This window comes from Arvicola amphibius, chromosome 3 (assembly GCF_903992535.2).
Source record: "Arvicola amphibius chromosome 3, mArvAmp1.2, whole genome shotgun sequence".
NCBI lineage: Eukaryota > Metazoa > Chordata > Mammalia > Rodentia > Cricetidae > Arvicola > Arvicola amphibius.
In genome coordinates, this window is record NC_052049.1 from 100,886,787 (window position 1) to 100,907,220 (window position 20,434).

The 20,434-nt window shown below is 47.0% G+C and overlaps 1 protein-coding gene across 1 annotated transcript in view; it reads right to left on the reverse strand.

The window, feature by feature from the left end:
• Fli1 (Fli-1 proto-oncogene, ETS transcription factor) overlaps window positions 1–15,873 on the reverse strand; it is a 116,774-nt gene extending 100,901 nt beyond the window's left edge. Inside the window, exon 1 of the mRNA XM_038322329.1 lies at window positions 15,400–15,873. Within this exon, the coding sequence (XP_038178257.1) occupies window positions 15,400–15,417 (18 nt within the window). The 5' untranslated portion in view covers window positions 15,418–15,873. The remainder of the gene's footprint in view (window positions 1–15,399) is intronic.
• Between the last annotated feature and the right edge of the window lie 4,561 nt (window positions 15,874–20,434).

The following is a 20,434-nucleotide window of genomic DNA, read 5'->3' on the forward strand; positions in this document are numbered from 1 at the left end:
AATACATGCACAATGCTTAAAATGCAAAGAGGAAATTTAATTCCCCATCTTTCCATTTTAATTCAGTCCAGGTAGGGTGGGGCAAACTTTCTTCTTCTTCGCACCAGCTCTGATGACATCATCATATTTGGTGGCTTAGTGCAACACCAGGACAGAGATGTGACCTTCTTAAAGTGCTGAGAAGGCTGTGAGAGAAAAGAAAACCCTCCTTGGGCTCATTGGATGAGGGCCACCATTATTCCCGACATTGATCCCAACCAATAAAAGAAATAGGGTTGGGGAGATACTGAGAAAACAGCAGAAGAGAGGCCCCAGGAGAATGGGACGAGGCACCCAGAAAGCATCTGGCCAGCCAAAAAGGGGTATTTCACAACTCTTCCTAGGGAATGCTCTGGAAAGGTCATGTGTTTTATAGGTGAGGATGTCCTGGCTCTAGAAAGGCAGACATAAACCTGAAAACAATGGGCCTACGTAGCTCAGGTTGGACCGGCTGTTTCTCTAACGGTCTTCGCTTTTGTTTGTTTGACATGAGTCTCTTTATCAACAGCACAAGCCTGGAATTCCTGAATCCACAGTCACATCCTGCCATCTCTTTATGCTTTTTACGCAAAAACCCCATTGATTGAGTTGGGAGTTTCACAACCAAAACAATAGCCGGATACAAGGGAGGGAAAAGAGGAATAAGGAACGTTTGATCTGTGGGGTGCACTGCTAGGGATGAAGTCTATGTGAACAAAGAGATATGAGTTAAGTAGCTAATTGGCCAATTCAACCAAATTCAACCATTTTTGGAAATCTTAGTGCCAGGGGCAGGGGAGCAAGGTTTGTTGTTACATTTAAATGCTGACCAGGAGTATAACTTGTGTGTTCTTTACATTTATAAAACTCTCTCTCTCTCTCTCTCTCTCTCTCTCTCTCTCTCTCTCTCTCTCTCTCTCTCTCTCTCTCTCTCTCTCTCTTTCTTGACACAAGGCCTTGCTATATAGCTCATCCTGGCTTGGAACTTAGTTCTCCTGCCTCACTCTCTCAGTGCGGAAATTAAAGGTGTATACAGCCATGATCAACAATGACAAAGTACCTTTCCTTCGTGCATCTTTTGTGTCTGACACTTAATAATGCAGGTAGAAAGTGCTATTGTGACATTAATTGTTACTATCATTGCCATCCTTACTTTGCAGATAGGAAATGAGAGGAACGTTTGTATCTAGCCTATGATCACACAACTAAAAACGAGTGGGATTGAATTTAGGTATTCAAGCTTAATGCTTAAAAGTCTCTCTCTCTCTCTCTCTCTCTCTCTCTCTCTATTTCTGTGTGTGTCTCTCTGTGTGTGTGTGTGTGCGTGTGTGTGTGTGCATGTCTGTTCATGACATGGAATGATTGTGGAGGTCAGAGAACAAGCTCAGATGTTGGTCCACGTCTTCCATCCTGATTTAGACAGGGTCCCCCTTTGTTTGCTCCTGTTCCTGTGTATGACAGACTAGCTGGCCTACAAGCTTCTGGGGACTCTCTCCCATGTCTCAGTCTCTCACATGATTATAGGAATACCGGGATTATTGATGTGTACTCTTGCAGGCAGCTTTATACGAAATCTGAGGATTCAAATTTGGGTCCTCACATTTGAGTGGCAACCACTTTCTTTACTGAATCATCTCCCCAGCCTCAGTCTTCAAATTTTCAAAAAATTCTTTTGTCACCACCACGGTATCTGACAAAATACTACAGTAAGCCTCTACCAATTCCACTAAGAATTTGCATCACCTTTCTTAGGCAAGAAGTAACTCGACCGCACACTGCATTGTTTGCGCATTGCGTTGTGTGAACACGAAGTTACATGTTCAAACTTCAACTGACAGAATATTAGTAGGGAGTTCCTCACAAGAAAGAGAAGTGGGCAGGCTCTCCTCTCTCTCTTTCTCTCTCTCTCTCTCTCTCTCTCTGTATTTCTCTCTCTCTCTGTCTCTCTCTCTCTGTCTCTGTCTCTGTCTCTCTCTCTCTGTCTCTCTCTCTGTCTCTCTCTCTCTCTCTCTCTCTGTCTCTCTCTCTCTCTCTCTCTCTCTCTGAAGAGTCCAACTGAGGCTCCGAGTCTGGCATACCCCTGGCAACATGAATATCCTCCAAATCAGCAACCCGGTAGTTACTCGAACTGGAGTTACGAATAGATGCTTTTCTTCAAGAAACCCACAGCATCTCAGTACTCCAGACTGTTACCAAGTCTACAGGGCAAGGAGCACATTCTGCTCTTCTCAATTCTTTTGTGCAGACAGAAAAGATGAAGTTAAGGAAGACAGACTAACATGTCCAATGCCACCCAGCTGGCCTAAGCAAGACCAGGCACAAAACCTGGGGCTCACTTAAGTTTTTTAGAGGACAGACACATAGACTCCAGAAACTTCTATGAGTGCTAGAGAGCTCGTACAGAGGTGTAACTAGACAGGCTTGCCACCCATGTTCCTCATGACGAAGAAGGAAATGAAGAACAAGGCTTGTGGTGATTACAGACCTCTGACTCCCTCTAATCAGAAGGAATTTAAAAACTCATTAACATTAGTATCTCAAAACGGCCAGTCTACCTGTTCCCTCTCTGTGAGGCTGCCTAGCTCAATGAGTGCTCATGAACTCCAGCTGAACGAAGAAGAAGGCACTCATGTGTTTTACAACACTCCCTTCTCCCTTCCAGAAAAGTCTGAGTGCTGAGACCCCACTAGACCTTACTATAAGGCACTCACCTCTGCCCTTATTTTGCATCTCTAAGACATTTCTTCCTCCACACTCCATAAATGCTTTTGCATTGTGCACAGTAATAAAACAGCCTCTCCTGGTTCCAATTATTTTGTAACAATTAAGCATGCAAATGTGGGAGTGACATTTAATGAACTTCTATGGACATTTAGGAGGACAGAAAGAATGAACCAACAAAATTCGGAATCATCAAAGGACTCTTACAAAACCAGTATTTTGAGCCCTTAATTGAAAATGAATCAGAAACAGGCGTGTGAAATTTCCCATGAAATACACATAGGGTTTTAAGAATTTTTTTAAGAGGGTGCTCTGGGAAGGGAAGAGTCTGGGTCAAACCCAGTCCACACTGATGGGAAGAAAAAGATTAATTGCAACGAACTCGGGCAGGCCCCACTGCGTGAGAATGGCTGGTCCACAAGACTCTTGGGGGTCAAAAGCAGGAAGAGTGGGGAGGTGGGGGTGAGGGAGTGGGCTATGCTGTTTCCTTCACTACAGTGTGGACCCGGACAATCCATACAGATCTGTGACTCTGCAGAAGGAACAGCTTAGCAGCCTAGAGCAGCAAAACCAAACCGCAGGATCCATCCCCAAAGCTTTCTGGGAAGGATGGTTTGTATGCCCTTTTCCTGAAGCAGAGGAAGAGGATGTTCATTATCTGCTGGGAAATACAGGAAGTACAGGTGTCCCTAAAGCCTTGGACCCTATAGGGGTGTCCTAAAGATCCTTTCTGGGTGAGATTTCATTATGGAATTTGTGGACTCTATTATGGAGGAAGATGGAGTCATATCTGAGCAGTTCTTTACAGTGTGTCAAGGGCTAAAGGGAATTTTGTAAGAGAATTCAGGGGTCTTTTTTTTCTAGAAGGCCTTACAGTATCAGGCCTGGGTACAAAGACGGAGACAGACTGCAGTATCTGGAAACCAACAATACATGCTGATGACTCAAGTCTCTTCCTTCCACTTGGTATCACCAACCCTGGCTACCCTAGCACAGATGCACGCCTTCACCCACGCTCCTCTTCCCAGAGAGTATCTGAATTATTTTGTTCTTTGAAGAACATCCTTTCAACCTGTTTCTTTCTAGAGCTGTTACTGTGAAGAACTGGGCTAAAAGAATTTCATATCACTTAACCACAATGAATTGCTCTTCTTGAGATGCCCATGCCAAAGAGTAGATGCCAGTGTATTTTCTAAGTCACTGGTCATCATAAACAAAAAGCCCACCTTCGTAATATGATTGCTTAGCTGCTCAAAGTGGTACCTATAGAATGGGTGTCCTTCCCAGTTCCTTATCTGGAACATGACAGCGGTCAGGAATGGAACTGGATCAAAGATCAAAGTCCTTGTAAGCCCCAGTGCCTTCACTCTGGGAACCACATTTATTATGGGATGTGTCCTTTAGGGGATACAGATCCGTAATCTATGCTGATGGTCGATTTGCCCACTTCTCACTTCCCAAAGCACTGAATCTTGAGACCTAATCTGTCTTTTCTGCCCCATGCTCTCTTAATCTGCAAGAGTTCAAAGGAGGGGCATATTAAGCAGACGCTGTGTGAGAGCTGCTGGGAGAGGCAAGACAGGCACACAAACAGTTGCCTTCATTTTCCATGGTTTAAAAGTGAAATCAGCCCACAAGTAGGATATATTCAGGTGGGCCCCTGAGCCCTGATAGTCTCACACAGGCCCCCCGACGCTGACAGAATGCTGTGAGAGAAGAGTGTGAAGCTGAGCATTTGGCCTTAGGCGTGGAGAATAGAACTTTAAAATATTAAGCACTTTAGTGCTAAATTATGTTTGCTCCCAAGGATCCTTAGAGCTACGGTTTTCTTTGTTCTGCCAAAGGAAAAAGGAAATATATCAGGAAGCTGGGCCAGTCCACAGGAAGTCTCACTTGGGCTGATAAAAGGAACTGATGTGCAGTGGCTTTGGATGCTGTTGTAGTCAGTGTGCCTTGAAATAACAAGAACCGCTGCTCAAGAGAAACTGGAGCCCGGAGTCAGCCTTGCTTGGCCGTTTCCTTTAGCCATCGCAGAACACTCCCTTCTTTGTGTTCTCATAACTGCCCAAATCCGTCCTCTTACTTAAAGTTTGTGCGTAGTTTTGGGAGCACAGGAGTGAACAAGGATGAAGCAGAGAGCAGGAGTTAGAGGAGGAGGGCACAAAGAGCAAACGAGGGAGACAGAAGAGGAAGCGTGGTCAAGTCCAAGTATCTGCTCGCTTTCTATCGAGTAGAGAACCTGCCTTGTTTCTGCGGCTAGTTATGGTAAAATAGAGCCCAGCAATTTCACAGTCTGTCTCTTGCCCGCCTGCTGCTACACCTGCAACAAAGTTGGGCTGTTTTTTCCTGGATACACGGGGCTAAAGTCTTTATACATAGTTGGTGATGGAGTAGGAGCAGTGTAATGACTCTGACCAGCAAGGGCTGTGCTCACAAGTCACGCCCATTAGAAACAACAGAACCTATGCATTCCTCTCAAGGTGGGGTAGTGCTCAGCCTCGTGGTGCAGGCAGGATGACTGAAAATTCTAGGCCTGCCTAGGCGAGAGAGCGAGTTCAGATCCAACCTGAACAGTTTAGCAAAACCCTGGCTAAAAACAAATAGCAAATAAAAGACAAAACAAAACCCCTTGCTTTGATTCTTGTTCAGTGGCAAAGAGCTTGCCTAGAACATGCGCAGAGCCTCGGATCCAACACCAGTAGGCAAAACAAAGAAGGAAGCAGAAGAGTTAGGCTTTGAATCCTAAACTACATGGAAGCACATCTGTCAGTTTGGTGATTTTTTCACACTGACTAAACTCCATAAACTTTGGGGGCAATCAGGATTGGGTCCACGTAATTGCTTTCCCATTTCTACCTGAATAAATGACCTTGAATAAGCTACTCAATTGTTCCAAAATGGAAACAATACATACACCATAGGATTGGTACAAGGACCAACGTTAAGTATATCTTAAGGGCCAGAAATCACTGCCTAAGGGCAGATTAACAACTAGGTTTTTTTCCCTTATGACTCTGTTTATCCAAGTTTTTACGACCCTTAGGTGGAAAATGAATAATGCATCCAATCTGAGGTAAGGACTAGAAGAAAAGAGGCTTTGGTTGGGCCACCGGTCCACACACATGGCCAGTGATACTACTTCACACTGAATTGGGGCCTTCTGGGCAGACTATGTTTGCCCATAGCACCGCACCACTTCCTGTTTTAAAAAGCAGAAAAAAAATTAAAAGCCTTCCAGAAAACTCATTAAGAAACTCAACATTCTTCTTAGACATCAAATAAGTTCTCAAAAAATATTGTTTTCTTAAGAGTTAAGTGTAAATGAATAAAAACCAGACAAATTCAATTTCCCTTCAATTAAAGAGGATTTTTTTTTTAAAGTCCAGAGTAAAGGTTTTTGGAGCCAAATGTGTTTTGGGGTTTTAAAGAAGACTGAATTTTTAAGAGTCTGAGACCCCGGTGCAGGGTTGGGCCCTATTCTTAGATGGTGTCAATATACAGGGCTTAAACCATTGTCCCATGAATTGCCAGTAGAGAAAACGGGGCTCCCAGAAACTCACAAAACACCTTGTAACAGCCCAGTGGTGGGGGCTCCCAGAAACTCACAAAGCACCTTGTAACAGCCCAGCGGTGGCTGGTCTGGGCATCACCTGATAGAAGAACTTAACCTTGAGACTTTAGAGCAGCCACACTAGGCCAGGAAGAAGGTCAAAGAGTCCAGCCACCTACACTCCAAAATCAGACACAGGAGTGCATAACCTGGCCAGGATGAATTTTGGGATTGGAAGAGAATGTTGCCATTGTAACTCAGTTTACACATGAACAGATTAAACAAAGAAATGGCGTGTGAGTAGCAGAAGCCAGGGGACTTGCCCAAGAGCCAGTAATTGCTTTGAGGTGCAGCCAGGACTAGAAACGCTGCATGTGAATTCTCAGTCACACTCTTTCAGAGAAAGGGGGGTCTCAAGTCTCTGGGATCCATGCATTTCTGTCAGAATGGTTTCTATAAATCTATTTCCAACCGTCCATTTTATTTTTTGCATACTTTAAATTGTAAAAATAATATATACTAATGATTAGGAATAATATGCTCCCTGGATTCGTGATATGAAAGATAAACATCTACTTTTTCATATTCAAAGGTACCTGGTTTTAACTTGTATATATTTCTAGAAATTATTTGGACATAAAAAAGATCATGCATACACGTGCTTATATTTCTTCTATAAACGGACTGACTATGCAGCTTGTAATTTTCATTTTTATACATAACTACATTTCAGCCAGAGCTTTCTAAATCAGCGCCTATAAGAATTATTTTATTCCATTTAACATTGGCATGACATCCTCTTGTACATATCCTCCCTTATTATTTATCCAGTACCATCCTGATAATAAACTTCAATCATTTTTCATGTTTTGCCATTAGAAAGTTGCTGCTATAAGCATCTTGTAGCGACATCTTAGGTATCTGAATGAACACAGATAAGGGTAAGGCAGTCACCCTTTCCAACATGGCATATTATTACTTTCTTGTTGTTCACTTAGGTCACACTGGTAAGAGATGCACTCTTTTCATTTGAAGATCTTTATGTAGGCACAGGCTTGAGAGTCTAAGTTGATGGTTCATTTGTATTTCTTCTAGTATCTTTGTCCACTTTTCTATCAAGTAGTCTTTTTCTATCGGTCTGTAAGTGGTCTTTGGGCCTGACAATAAGTCTGAGACACAGTCTGAGAGCTCTCCTTTACCTTTCCAGTTTGCCTGCTTGTTTTGTGGTGTGAGTAAAGAAGCAGAGCACCTCGGCCATGCTACTCTGTCCCTGAGTCACAAGGGGCCCTGTTTTTTTACTTTACTTGTTGTGTTAATATAGACATTGGATACCTGAAGAGAGACCTTGACTCAATCTCTGGATTTCCAAAATGTCTACATACGGGGCTAGTATCACCTCAGATCGAGGGGCTGTGGATCTCTACACTGTTGTCACCTTGGGACATTATGCCTAATGTCTCCATAGCATTAATCTAGGTATAAGTAGTCCCTCCAAATGGGCATTGCCTTCTTTGGAATCACGGATCATCAGAACTCAAAATAAGGAAGTAGAGAAACTTCTCTCTAGAAATCTCAAGAAGTGGAGACATCTTGTTTCCGTTGACAGAGGTGGGTCATTTCTAGAGCACTGACGTAGCTAGTACTATTCAACTTGGGCGAATGGATAAATGATTGAGTATGAATGAAATGGTAAGTATCTAAATAAGAAATGACTCTATGGACATATACATTTCAATCAACATAAAGACAAGTTAGAAACGGAGTAATTTTTAACATTAACCTGATTGTGCTGCATGAATGGTAGGATACAATTGCCTGTTTCTAGACTAGGTCTCCTTCCCACACAAAACCAATGAATCCGTGAATATTCAGATTGAGCAAATCTGCGTCTGGTATGTTAGATTCTAGTAGATTTGTGAAAGTCACACGTGTCTAGAAAATCAAAGTTACAGCTCCCATAACACCCATAATTCAGGCTTCTTGCATGTGAGTACTGAAATGTGACCTAAAGTCTTTCAGGACCTCAGATGCAAAGCTCCGACCAAGTAAATGGGCCTGCTCTTGGGAAACCCACAGTACTCAAGTCTGTGTCTTCCTTGAGGTTTTGAAAACTTTCATACTCTGAGATTTTGATCATAAAACAAATGGCAGGTATGTTGTTCCCTAAAGATAGGAAATACCTGAAAGCCTTCAGGTTTGAGTGATTTTGAAAGTGCTGGAAAGTGGAAGAACTGGAAGTGCGTTCAACCTCCTGTCTCAGCCCCTTCTGGGATGAGGGACAAAAGTCTCTGAATCTCAGTTTGATCAGATGAAATACCAGCACTTGGAATGGAGGCAACGGGCCAGACCTCCTCATGAGAGAAGGTCACACTTCTCTGAATTTCCATAGAAGTTTGCTTTGAGTCTCAGGGAAAAAACCTTCCCTCTTTCATGGTCAGTATACCATCTGTTGACTGGTAAAAAGAGTTGCCCTTGTCACTAGGATAGCCCTCCCAATGAAAGAGATAGCTCATGGCGAGATTCCCCAGAACACTGGGCAAAAGGTCATATTTGAGGGAGCAAATGCAGCGAGCAATGTTTTTAAACATTTTTTCACAGTTTTGGGGACCCAATCAAGTCCTGTGCATACTCTGCACATGATTAACCACTGAGCCAAATTCACAGTCCTTGGGTTTTTGAAATATGGTCTTGGCATGTAGCTCAGTCTGACTTTGAAATCACTGTGTGTCTTGGGCTGTCCTTGGACTTGGGATACTCTAGTCTCTACATGCTAAGTGTTGAGAACACAGGCAAGTGTAACGCTCCACTCTTGGGTAATCATATGTTTATCAAACACAAAGAGATGGAATTTTCCCTCCCCCACTCAATGCCTGCTTAGTAAGCACCATCTTGCAGACCTTTCTGCTTCCTCAAACTCAACACTTGCTGTCTAGTCCTGATGATTTACTAGAAGCTTCTAGTCGAGTTTCTAAAAACCCCTGTCTTCTCCATTAACTGAAGGGATATGTACAGCTATGAAGACTATCATAAAAATTTTAAAAAATCATTATTTCTCCTTGTATATGTTATAAAACCCGAGTTCTTTATCACGATATTTAAAGCTTTCTATATTCTACTTCTGTTTAATCTTTCTACCTCCTCCCCAATGCAATTCCTCTCCAAAGCCCTTGATCATATTACCATGTGCAAGTCTATCCATACCTCAAGGCCAGCTTCCAGATTCACTTATGCCAATAAGAGCAATGGCTGGTGTGTGCAGAAGCAGGCATTCCTGCAATAGGAAAGACTGGGCTTGAAAAACCCAGCTCGGCCACAAGTCAGACATAATCTTGGGCAAGTAGCCTCGCCTCTCTGACTTTCCATTCATTCTGTGGAGATCGAACTGTGAGGGTATAAACTCCCATGGGGTTCAGCGAGGATGAATGCCAAAGGAGCATGCGAATGTGCTTTGCAAGAACCAAGAAACTGCATGTGCAACTCTTCTCATTACATCTTTGCATGCGTGTGTGCAGTTCGGGTTGTCCTTTGCTTGCACGGGCTGCCATGACACCTAGCAATCCCATTGACACACGAAACTCATCCTCTAGTTGAGGATCCCAGACAGGTCACCAAGTCTGACTCTGCACAGCAATCATGCAGTGGCATTGATGTGGTTGGTCAGCAGACAGTGTCCACTTCACACAGAATACTGGTATTCTAGAGATTGCTACATCTCAAAGATGCAAGACCCAGGAGTGACAGCAAGGGGAATGGATGGTGATTCCTTTTATTACCTCTGGAGAAACAACCCGAAGTGTATTACTAAGTGACATCATTTGGTAACACCATCTATTAATGAAGTGACTAACATGAATGGCATGAACATGGCAGAAATGAAAGAAACAGAAAATGAAACAGGGTGTAGCCTTCTGCAGATAAAAACACCTGCAGAACTTTGTAATGACTAAAAATAATGTATTATAGCCAAGCATGATGGTGCATTCCTGTAATCCCAGTGCCCAGAAGGTGAAAGCAGAGGGTTCAGAAGTCCAGCGTCATCCTTAAATACACGGTGAGTTTGAGACAGACTTTCCCCCAAACAAACAAAAGCATGCTGGACAGATGGCTCAGTGGTTAAAGTGCTTGCCACACAAGTTTGAGAAACTGAGTTTGAATGCCCAGAGTTACATATAAAGCCAGACAGACAAAGCACAAGGCTTTACTCCCAGTGACTCTACTGGGAGATGGGAGGCAAACAGGAGATTCTTTGGAAGATCCTGAGCCAGCCAGACTGCTGTATACAGCAGCTAACAGCAAAGAGACCCTATCTCAAACAAGGTGGGAAGTGAGTTCCGACGCTCCAGGTCATCCCATTATCTCCATGTGCTTGCCCATGCTCACACACACACACACACACACACACACACACACACATCATACACACACAACAAAAACAAAAAGGTAGACAGGCTTTTAAATTCTGTCTTCAAAAATTCATATTATTCAAAACAAAAATATTATATGCCAACATCATTTACCCAATCACCTAGCTGAAATCCAGCAGCAAGCTTCCCATTCTAAATCCAGAAAGACAAATGATCTCATCTGAAAGCCTATCAAACTTTAGGTTGCGAAACTTTAGCTTGTGGATATTTTTATGAGGTTTAAAGTAGAAGAAGGGGAAGTTTATTAATGCAAATGTTTTGCTGAGATTTTTTTAAGTGGAAGGGAGTTGGACTAATGCTATATTTCTGGGGGGGGGGAGGTTTGATATCAGCCAAACAATTTTTAAAACCAATACCAACCTAACTGTTCAACTTCAAACTAAAGAAGACACTGAAAATTTAAATACATACATCATATTTAATGGGATTGTTACTAAAGACTGTTTGCTTCCCTGTTTAGAAAATAGATCTATTAGGTGTGTCCTAATATATCTGAGAGTGTTTTATTTAAAGAGGCAAAAATTCATTTATACCTGCCCACCATCAATAGAGGGACCTCTTGGTTATTTAAATAATGGTATATTTTGGGTAGTTCTTGATAATGGAAACTTTTTTGTGTTGCATACAGTCAAAGCAGATTCATTTTGTTGCTGTTGTGGTGTTGTTGCTGCTGTTGTTGGTTGTGGTGGTGGTGGTAATGGTGTGTGTGTGTGTGTTGTGTGTGTAGATGTAATTTAAGATAGGAAGAATACATGTGCCACTAAATTACAGAGTGTCATCAGTTTAAGGCGCCAGCTATTTCATGATTTCTCTGTGTGAAGCTCTTTCTGCAGTCTTGTATGATTTTAACCAAGGTGACAAATGACGCCCTTGCGCTATAGTGGAAAGAGCACTATTCTGCTTCTTAGGAACCCCGAATTTTCACTTTACGCCCTGTGATTGTGTACTTCCCACTTTGTGCCCTGGGCCTCCGTTTTCCTACAGGGAAAAATGAAAGTGTCAGGATGAACGTTCCCCAAATCTCTAAAGTTGCAAATCTGTAAGTCTGAATAGTAGGAGAAGAAGGCTCTTCAGTGGCAGGAGTTCACTTGGTAGTTACTTCAGAGAGCAATCACATGGGCATGGGGATGGACAAAATAAGCACCTCATTTGCCTGGAGTCCTTGTGAATCTAGGTGATACTGAGGTGGAGTAGTGGAAGGGTGACAGGCCCACCTGGAGGGCAGAAGCTAAAGTTGTCCCTATTTGGTGTGCTCCTTCTTGACTGCCTCTCCCTAGGGCTTCTTTCCAAGTTTCTACTCCCTGAGAGCAGCAGCTTGCCCTCTGCATGGCATAAGGCTCCCCTCTGGTTCAGAGACCACAGCTGCAAGCCCAACTTTACTCTTTCCTCTACCATCATTCAGTGGTTCTGCAGAAGGGCTATCTCAACTCCTTATTAGCAGTGTCACCCTGGTTCTCCTGCCTGCTCCAGCACCGTCACATGTGAGCCATAAAACATACATTCTACATGTGTCTATCACCCTCTCTAGAGCTAACAAAACTCTTCTAGTTCTAACCTATGATGAAGTTCAGTGAATGCGCAGCCACCTAAAGTAGCAGATTTTATCTCATCATTGCTGTGACTGTAGACCTACTTTGCAGATGAGAAAACTGAGACTCAGGAGCAAAGAGCTTGACTAGGACACACAGACAGTAAGTAGTAGAAATGAGGGTGAACCCAGGCTTTCTCCGAGTCCTTCCTTGCTCGCTTTCCTCATTTCTCAATTTTCTGCACAGGTCCAACTCCTCTCTGGTTCATACCCAATCTTTGATGCTGCTCTTTACATTCATGCCTCTACAGATGGCATCAATCTGATCAAAGGAAGCCTGCCTAGAACGAAGATGGGGTTTTGAAACCAGGTCATTTCTTCAAGCAGCGAGCAGTATCACGTGCTTTCCAACACTGATAATATCACTGTGGGGAGCAGGGGTGGGGTAGGGCGTTGTTTAACATTGCAGGTTAACTGGTCTAAAGCTGAAGAAGAGCAACCAGATTATGAGGCTCTCCGTGTGAGTTCTCTCAAGAGACATTCTTGGATAGATAGAGAACATAATGTGGAAAGGCAACACGATTGGGGGTTTCTAACACCAAATGGCTCTGTGAGCGCTGTTGTAAAGCAAACCGGACTTCCCTGGCATCCTGAGCCACGTACATCCTGGGCACCCAGACCCACTGGCATTTTCAAATTTGGTGATTGAGGAAGATGCACACAGGTGTGTAAAATCGCAACGTAGGAATCACTCAAAGCTGATTTCTCCAGGTGGTTCAATCTGACAACTCACACTCTGAGTGTATGTCTACAAATTGGTGTCTTCTGACCTCTGTCAGCATAGGGCAGGAGAGTGGGCTAGTGGATCAGCAGCTGGGAACACAAGTGTAAGGCAGTCCCATGGGATTTTTTTTTATGAAGATTGAGGCTCAAAGCAGTTTAATAGCTGTGAATTCATACATCAAAATCAGAAGCTGGTTGACCTTTCTTCCAATCTAGTACCTGTTAGTATTTATACCAAGCATGACACTAAACCATCCTGTAAGTGGGGTCTGCAATCCCCAAGTCTAAAGGTTACATGTAAACAGGAGCCCATGGCATCTACATAGCTAAAATGCTGAAGGCTACACTAAAGACCTAATCTTCCAGAGCCTTGGCATACAGAAGAGTTTGAAAAGAAAGAGATTGCCCTATAGTGGCTGTGGTGTCGGGTCACCTAGGTGAGAAGCAAGGTGATCCTTGGGAGGCTTTGGAGGGGCTGGTGGGCGCCAATCATTGATCCTACTACAGTCTGCACTTCCATCTTCGGTATGAAGTGCCAAACTTCTTGTCTAAGGTTGATTTCAATGCCCATCCCAATGTGTGCACAAAGCGAGGTTAACACATCTGGGTATACAGACCACAGCTTCCTCCAAGGCTCAGGGCCTGTGTTTAGAGGTCTGAACACTGCATAGATATTGCTTCATTTCTCTTCAGAGTGTCCACATCAAGCCTCTGGAGCCATATTTCCACCCTTCTGAATCCAAGGGGAGTCTGGGGTGGGGGGTGCGAGTAGACCATGTTCTGAATGGGGATGTGGAGGTTCTATGAGGAGCATCTGGTTACTGAACCTGGGGATGTAGGCTCTTGCCTGAACTCACCAACAGGAAGCAAGGAACCGAGTGAAAAGGCCCAGTGACCTCCGCTCTCAGGTCTCTAGAGCAGGGCTCTCACCCACCCACTCAAGTCTGATAAAACCGTGCCTATTAGATGGTCTTAAAAACCCTTCCAATCAGTTATTTCATCTGTTTTCAAGTTCCTGCAGTTGGTGCCTTTTACCTAAGTCAGCATGTTGAGAGAGAGAGAGAGAGAGAGAGAGAGAGAGAGAGAGAGAGAGAGAGAGAGAGAGAGAGAGAGAGAGAGAGAGAGAGGACATTGAAAATAAAAACACTTTGTCCCCACCCCAGGAGATAAGAATCGGTTGAATTCTCTAAGCACAGCACAGCACCTTAGCTTCCTTTCAGTCAAGTCATGGCTAGGAAGTCCATTCCTCTGAGTTCTGGGGAATGGCGGGCTCTGCCAGTCCCCCACCTCACCAGCCTGATAGTTTTTCCAGACCAACTCCTGCTTGGTGTTGTATGGCAGCCTTGTCTGGTCTCATTCATTCTCCTAAGTCCTCTTAAGGCTAGTCACGTAAGGGGGTGTCCCTCTTCTCTGCTCCTAGCCCCACTTCCCCCTTTCTGAAGAGTCAGCCGTTCTGAAGCGTGACAGGGAACCCAGACTCACGGGTCTTCTGGGCTGCCCTTTGCAACCTAGACCCAGGCGGGGCGGCGCAGATAGGGGGTGGAATCGACAAGAGAGCCCCGGGCCACGGGCTCAGAACCAGCCATCGCAGGCGGGTGGTTGTAAAGGAGTTTAATTCTTACTGAGAGGACAGCTCCTGGAACCCTTGTTTTGAAGCTGGCGCATGCACAGAGTGCTAGATCTGGGGTCCAGGGGAGCGGCGGAGCCAGGAGATTCCCAGCTGGACGAACTGCGAGGCGGGCCGTTAGTCCCGGCAACCGGCGTCCACAGAAAGCCGGGCAGCAGCAGTGTGAGGGGAAGAGAAACCAGTCTGGCTGACATGTAAACAGGGGCTTCCATCTGGACCCGCCGCTTCAGCCGGATCCTCAGACAACACTCTCTTGCACCCCTCCCCACCTCCAGCTAGTCCTGTAACTGGCTCCGAGGACTGGGGACCCCAGTTAGCGACAAACACTGCCCCTGACCGCGCCGCTCTCGGCCTCTGGCAAGAGGAAGCTGGCGGCTAGGCGAGTGCCCGGCGCTGGGGCCAGGGCGCCTGGTTGCCGGGTGGAAAGCCACCCGGCGATCTCCCGCCTTACTCTCTGGTCCGCGCCCCGGTTCCCCAGGTTTCGGCTGCCGGGTCTTGCAGCCCCGCGTGCGGCGCGGTGGAAGCTTGCGGGACTCCACTGTGGCGCAAGGAGTGAGGGATAGATCGCCCTCGGCGGGAAGGCTGGTCGGCCTCCTCCGAAAGGGGGGACTCGCCACCCGCCCAGAGGAGACCGCGCAAGTCGGAGCGCGGAAGGAAGGGTGAGCGGCCACGTCTTCCGGGACCCCGGCGCCCAGTCCTCCCTCAGCCCCAGTCGGCCCGAGTCCCGAGCCCACTACCCCCTGCTTACCTTAATAGTCCCGTCCATTTGGCCAAGTCTGCAGCCGAGCCCCCCAATATTCCACACATTGACCCGGTTACAGCCTGACCTCGTAGCCCCTTCAGATTAGCACCGTGCGGCCTCTCTGGCGCCCTGGGCCCTCCCTGAGTGCCCCCTGCGAGCGCCCTGCCCTCGCTCCCCTGTGCACGTTTGTTGTTGTAGCGGATCGAAAAAGAGACAGTTAACCGGATGAAACTTTTTTTCAGCTAATTTTGGGAAGTGACTTCACTTTGCGATCGGAGAGGAAGTCCTATCTCTCTCTCTCTCTCTCTCTCTCTCTCTCTCTCTCTCTCTCTCTCTCTCTCTCTCTCTCTCCTCGCCCTCTCCTCTCTCTTCTCTGCTCTCTCTTGTCTTCCCTCCCCCACACCCCCTCTTCCTCTCCTTGCCTAGTCCTGCTTTTCGCATCACTCGCTATATAAATATACGCGGAGATGCCCAGATACATTCATGCACTGCGCACACAGGATACTTGCTCCTGGGAGATAAGAGCTGGCCAGGAACAATGACGGGGTCTACGCCCAGTGTCCGCGCCCTGATTCCTGCAGTCTGCAACTCCCCCACCACCTTCTTCCCCCACCAAATCCAAAGCCAAAGGCCTCTGGCTTCTTTCCTTTCCCTTGGGCCTTTGGCCGAAGGTGGCCCTCCTGACTCATTCACTTTCCGTTTCTTCCCACAGATACATCCATTAATGCCTTTTCCAGCCGGAGTCAAACTTTTCGGGGATGGGAGGAAGAAGGCGGGAGAGTTTGCTAGGAAAGGGGATAACCTGGCGCCGACCACTAAAGAAGATTCGGATGTAGATCAAGGTAAACCGACAGAGAGAGAGAGAGAGAGAGAGAGAGAGAGAGAGAGAGAGAGAGAGAGAGAGAGAGAGAGATGAGAGAGAGAGACGATGAGAAGAGAGAAGAGGAGAGAGAGAGAGAGAGAGAGAGAGAGAGGAAGAAGAAGGGGGAAGGAGGAAGGAAGGAAGGAAGGAAGGAAGGAGGAAGGAAGGAAGGAAGGAAGGAAGGAAGGAAGGAAGGAAGGAAGGAAGGAAGGCATCCAAAAGAACTTTTAGCATCAAGCGCTGAACTCCGGAGCGGCTTGATGCGGATTCTGAATGCCGCGGACCTGAGCTGTCAAGGGTGTGACTCAACACCTCCAGCATTGTTAGGAAAGCAGTGCCCACGCCTGTGCACCTCTACTCCCGGCTCCCCATGCCTGCTAAGGAGTGGACCAGGCGCATCTTAGGCTACTTATCTATGCCTTTTGGTGTTAAATCCTCTCTCTAACTTGTGTGTATTCGACTGCCAAACCTCAGCTCAGCATCAAGTTCTGCTCTTAATACTATCGCAGCCACCAAGAAACTCTACTTTTGGGCGAGCGAGCGTGCCCTCTACACCATTCTGCAGCACTGGGGAGCGCGGGCACCCCGCGGTTGAGCACAGCCCCAACCTTCTTTGCTGAGACCCAGAGGTCCGAGGGTTTGAGCTGGGGACTGTCATCCCCACCCAGCGGCGTGGTGGCCCGCTTTGCCCGCCTAGTTCTCTCTGAGAGCTCCTGCCTCCCCTGCTGGACCCAGGAGCGTTCTAGTTAGGCTGCCTCTGGGTACCCGAGCTCGCGGCCTTACTCCCTTCTCCCCCGACGTTCAAAACAGATTACCTTATCCACGCTCTTCAGACCACGCTGTGTACTTTCTCACTTTTATTTAAGAGTCCTCCCGGGAAAAGAGGGGGGGAAATCCAGAGCAGATCCGAATAAACTGGAAAAAAATTCAAAAGGGTGTCCACGGCAGCAAAAAGGTGACTTATAAATTCTTTATTTCTTCAGGAGCAATTGCGCTCCCTCGCCTCCCTCCCTTCCCCTCCCCCCTATCCAAATTAGTCTCATCAATTCAGCTCCAATTTGGGGTTCGAATACAGACATGGGTCTGAACGTGACCAGACCTGGAGTGGCGGTGCAGACTGCCAGCAATTGAGACTCGGTTTACTGTGGGGGGTGGGGTGGGGGCCGGGCCCACTCCCCCTCCTCCTGTCTGCTTCTCAATCCAGGGGTCTGCTCCGGGGCTCCCCTGGGACCGCCACATCTGGTTACCGCTAGCGGGGTCAGTCCCCCCCTTTGCCTGGGGCCACCAGTTCTGGAGTTCAATTAAAAGAAATCAGGCTTAACCCTTTCCTGCCTGCGGCCGGGCCGCCCGCCCTCTTGCTCTTCCAACTTCAGCGTTTCCACATGCTTTCCAGAGAGGAAAGAGGTTAAAGGGAAAGGAAGAATGAATTACATCCTTTCAAACCCCAAATTGTTTCCTTTTCAGCCCAGACTCTACAGACATTCAAATGACAACGTAGTTTTCAGGAGTGTGCACCCAAGCCTTACCGTGCCTCCCTCTGCCCCCAAAGGACTGTTTACTTGGCCATGAGGTCCCCCTTCCAGGCACTGGACAGTCACGGAGACCACTAACAGCCACTCCACATGTAGTAACCATCTCAGTGCCCCTTAGAAAGCACCAAGTAGCAGACAGCCATCAGGTTTTTCTTTCCGACTTCTGTTGATCTGACAAATGACACTCTTCTTCACTACAGTGACCAGCAATGGCTGGGAAAACCCCTAACTTTTCTGAGCCCAACTCCTCTCATCAGTGCTGCTCAACGAGAGTCCAGATCAAAACGAAGACTTGAACTCCCATCTTAGCTGGGAAACTCAAGAGTACTTTTGTCTCTGCCTGCAAAACTGACACTAAAACACTTTCTCATTTTTTGGGCGGGAGGGGGAGGCTAGCGTGTACACACACACACACACACACACACCATACACACACACACACACACACACACACACACACACACACACACACATCCCCCGCATACTTGGACATAAGGACCATTGCAGTCTTTGGCTATTTGCCACCAAACCCTCCATTCACAGGGATCTCCACCCAGAATAAGGCACAGTCCCCCGGTTTGGAGCAGATTTGGGATAGGATGTCAGATTCCTTCCATCCTATGTTGCTGCGCTGGTGGGCAAGTTTGCTTGCTTATGTAACTCTGGGTTTGGTACTCCACTCTATCCTCCTCTTGGTTCTTTTTTAAATCCCGAAGGGGGGAAAAGCCCTAACCAAACACAACAGTAAACAAGTCTGCCCTGTTTAATGTGGTTACCACCAGACATCTGGAAAGATGGTTTGATCCTGGCAGCTCACATTGTTTTCATGAGCAGCCAAAGAGAATATTTTGAATGTTTGCATTGAGACAAATTGATAGAGAGCCTGCGGTGAGGCCTGCTGCAAATGAAAACTGTCTTGTGCTGGGAGAGGGCAGGTCCCTCCCCTTCTCTCACTTCAGGCTCCCCTTCCCTTTCCTTGCCCTCTTCCTTCTCCTTCTCCCTCCTCCTTTCTGGCTCCCTGTGGCTCTTATCCGTCCTTTCCCCTGTCTACCAGTCTAGCTCAAGAATGGCAGCCCCTGCCCACACAGTGGTAGACGCCCTCTTGGCGCTCCTAGGACTGTAGGCTTCACTGTTTCTCAGACTGGGCCTGGCTGGGAGCTAGAAGTTGGTAAGGTACCATCGCTGAGGTTTCACTAGCTCATTCTTCCCCCCATTTTCAAGTCAGGGGAAGCTCAGAGTCAAAGATGCCAGGCTACACATTTCTTTTTTTAAGCCACCAACTGGAAAAAAAATTTCAACAGCAAAACATCCTGGCTCACATTTCTAAGTTGTATAGAAGATGTACACACGTGGGTGAATATTTAGGAAGCATTTGAATTTGGAGAATTTTCATTAAAGCATTGATGAAGCAACTTGCTTTGTACCCTACACACTTGACAGTTTTAAAGACACGGAAGTCCTGCTTCCCCAGGGAGGAGAACGACCGACAAAACGTGTCTTGGCTCGCTCAATGTCAGCCCTTTTGACCGGGTCAAGACTTTCCAGACGCAGGCTTCCCGGGCTCCTTTGGTCCCAGCCTGGAACTGGAGTGGGAGGACCTAACAATCGGAGCCTGAGGTGCCTCGGATCCTGTAACAACTGGGTCATTTGAAGCGCCTAAAAGTGCCAGGTCTGGCAAAGCCTCTCGGGCCAAACCTTCTCCCAGCTCTCTCTTTTCTCCACAGTTCAGAGGGTATCTAGCTGGCAAAGCAGGAGGTGGTGGCTGGGAAGGGGACGGGGGAAGGGGTGGGCAGGCAAGCGCCAAAACTCCAGACTGCACAACTGCAGCTTCAAGTGTCTGGCCTCTCGCTCGAGGCCATAATTAATTTGAGATTTATTTTTATTGGAGAACTCGAGTCTCGTCTGACCTTAGCCAAACAAGGCAGCTTGAGCCGCCCCTGGATGCGCTTGAATGCTGGGGACTATTTCTGCAGGAAGGCTCTGCAGGCGCGCCTGCTTTGAATTTGTTTCTCAGACTTCATACACTCACAGATTGAAGGAAGATTTAGAGCCTCTGCTCACCCTGCCCACTCCCCAAGCTCATTCTTGCTTTAGCACCGACCCAGTTCAAAACGCTACGTGGGAGGCCACAGCGCCTGCAGAGCCACACGCGGAGGGGGGGGGGCAGGCCAGGAGGGTCTCGGAGACCCGAGACCCAGGCAGTTGGAAGCCGAACCCCCAGACCACTCGGCGTCATTGAGGAAACCCCCAAGGGAGTCAGAGGCTGACCAGAGAGCGCAGGCTGACAGGAGGTGGAGACCAGCAGCGACCCTCATCCAGTGGCGGCGCCGCGATGGAGACTGGAGGTTGCGGGTGGGTTCAGCTTCTGGAATCTCAGCAAAGCCGACCTCCCAGCAGTCCCATACAATATTCTCTCCAAATATATCGACCACTGTGCTTGAAGCGCAGCTTCAGGACCTGCATGCCAGATACTTATGGGCAGTGACTCTTATGGGCAGTGACTCTGCGCAGGTTCAGGATCCAGCAGCTTCCCCTTGTCTGGGAGTAAAGGTGGGTGAGGAGGACCTCTTCCCCCAGAAAACCGCTGGGGCAGAATACGCAGGCTGGTAGGCTGGAGAGCAGAAGAAAACAGCAAAGAGCAGAAAAA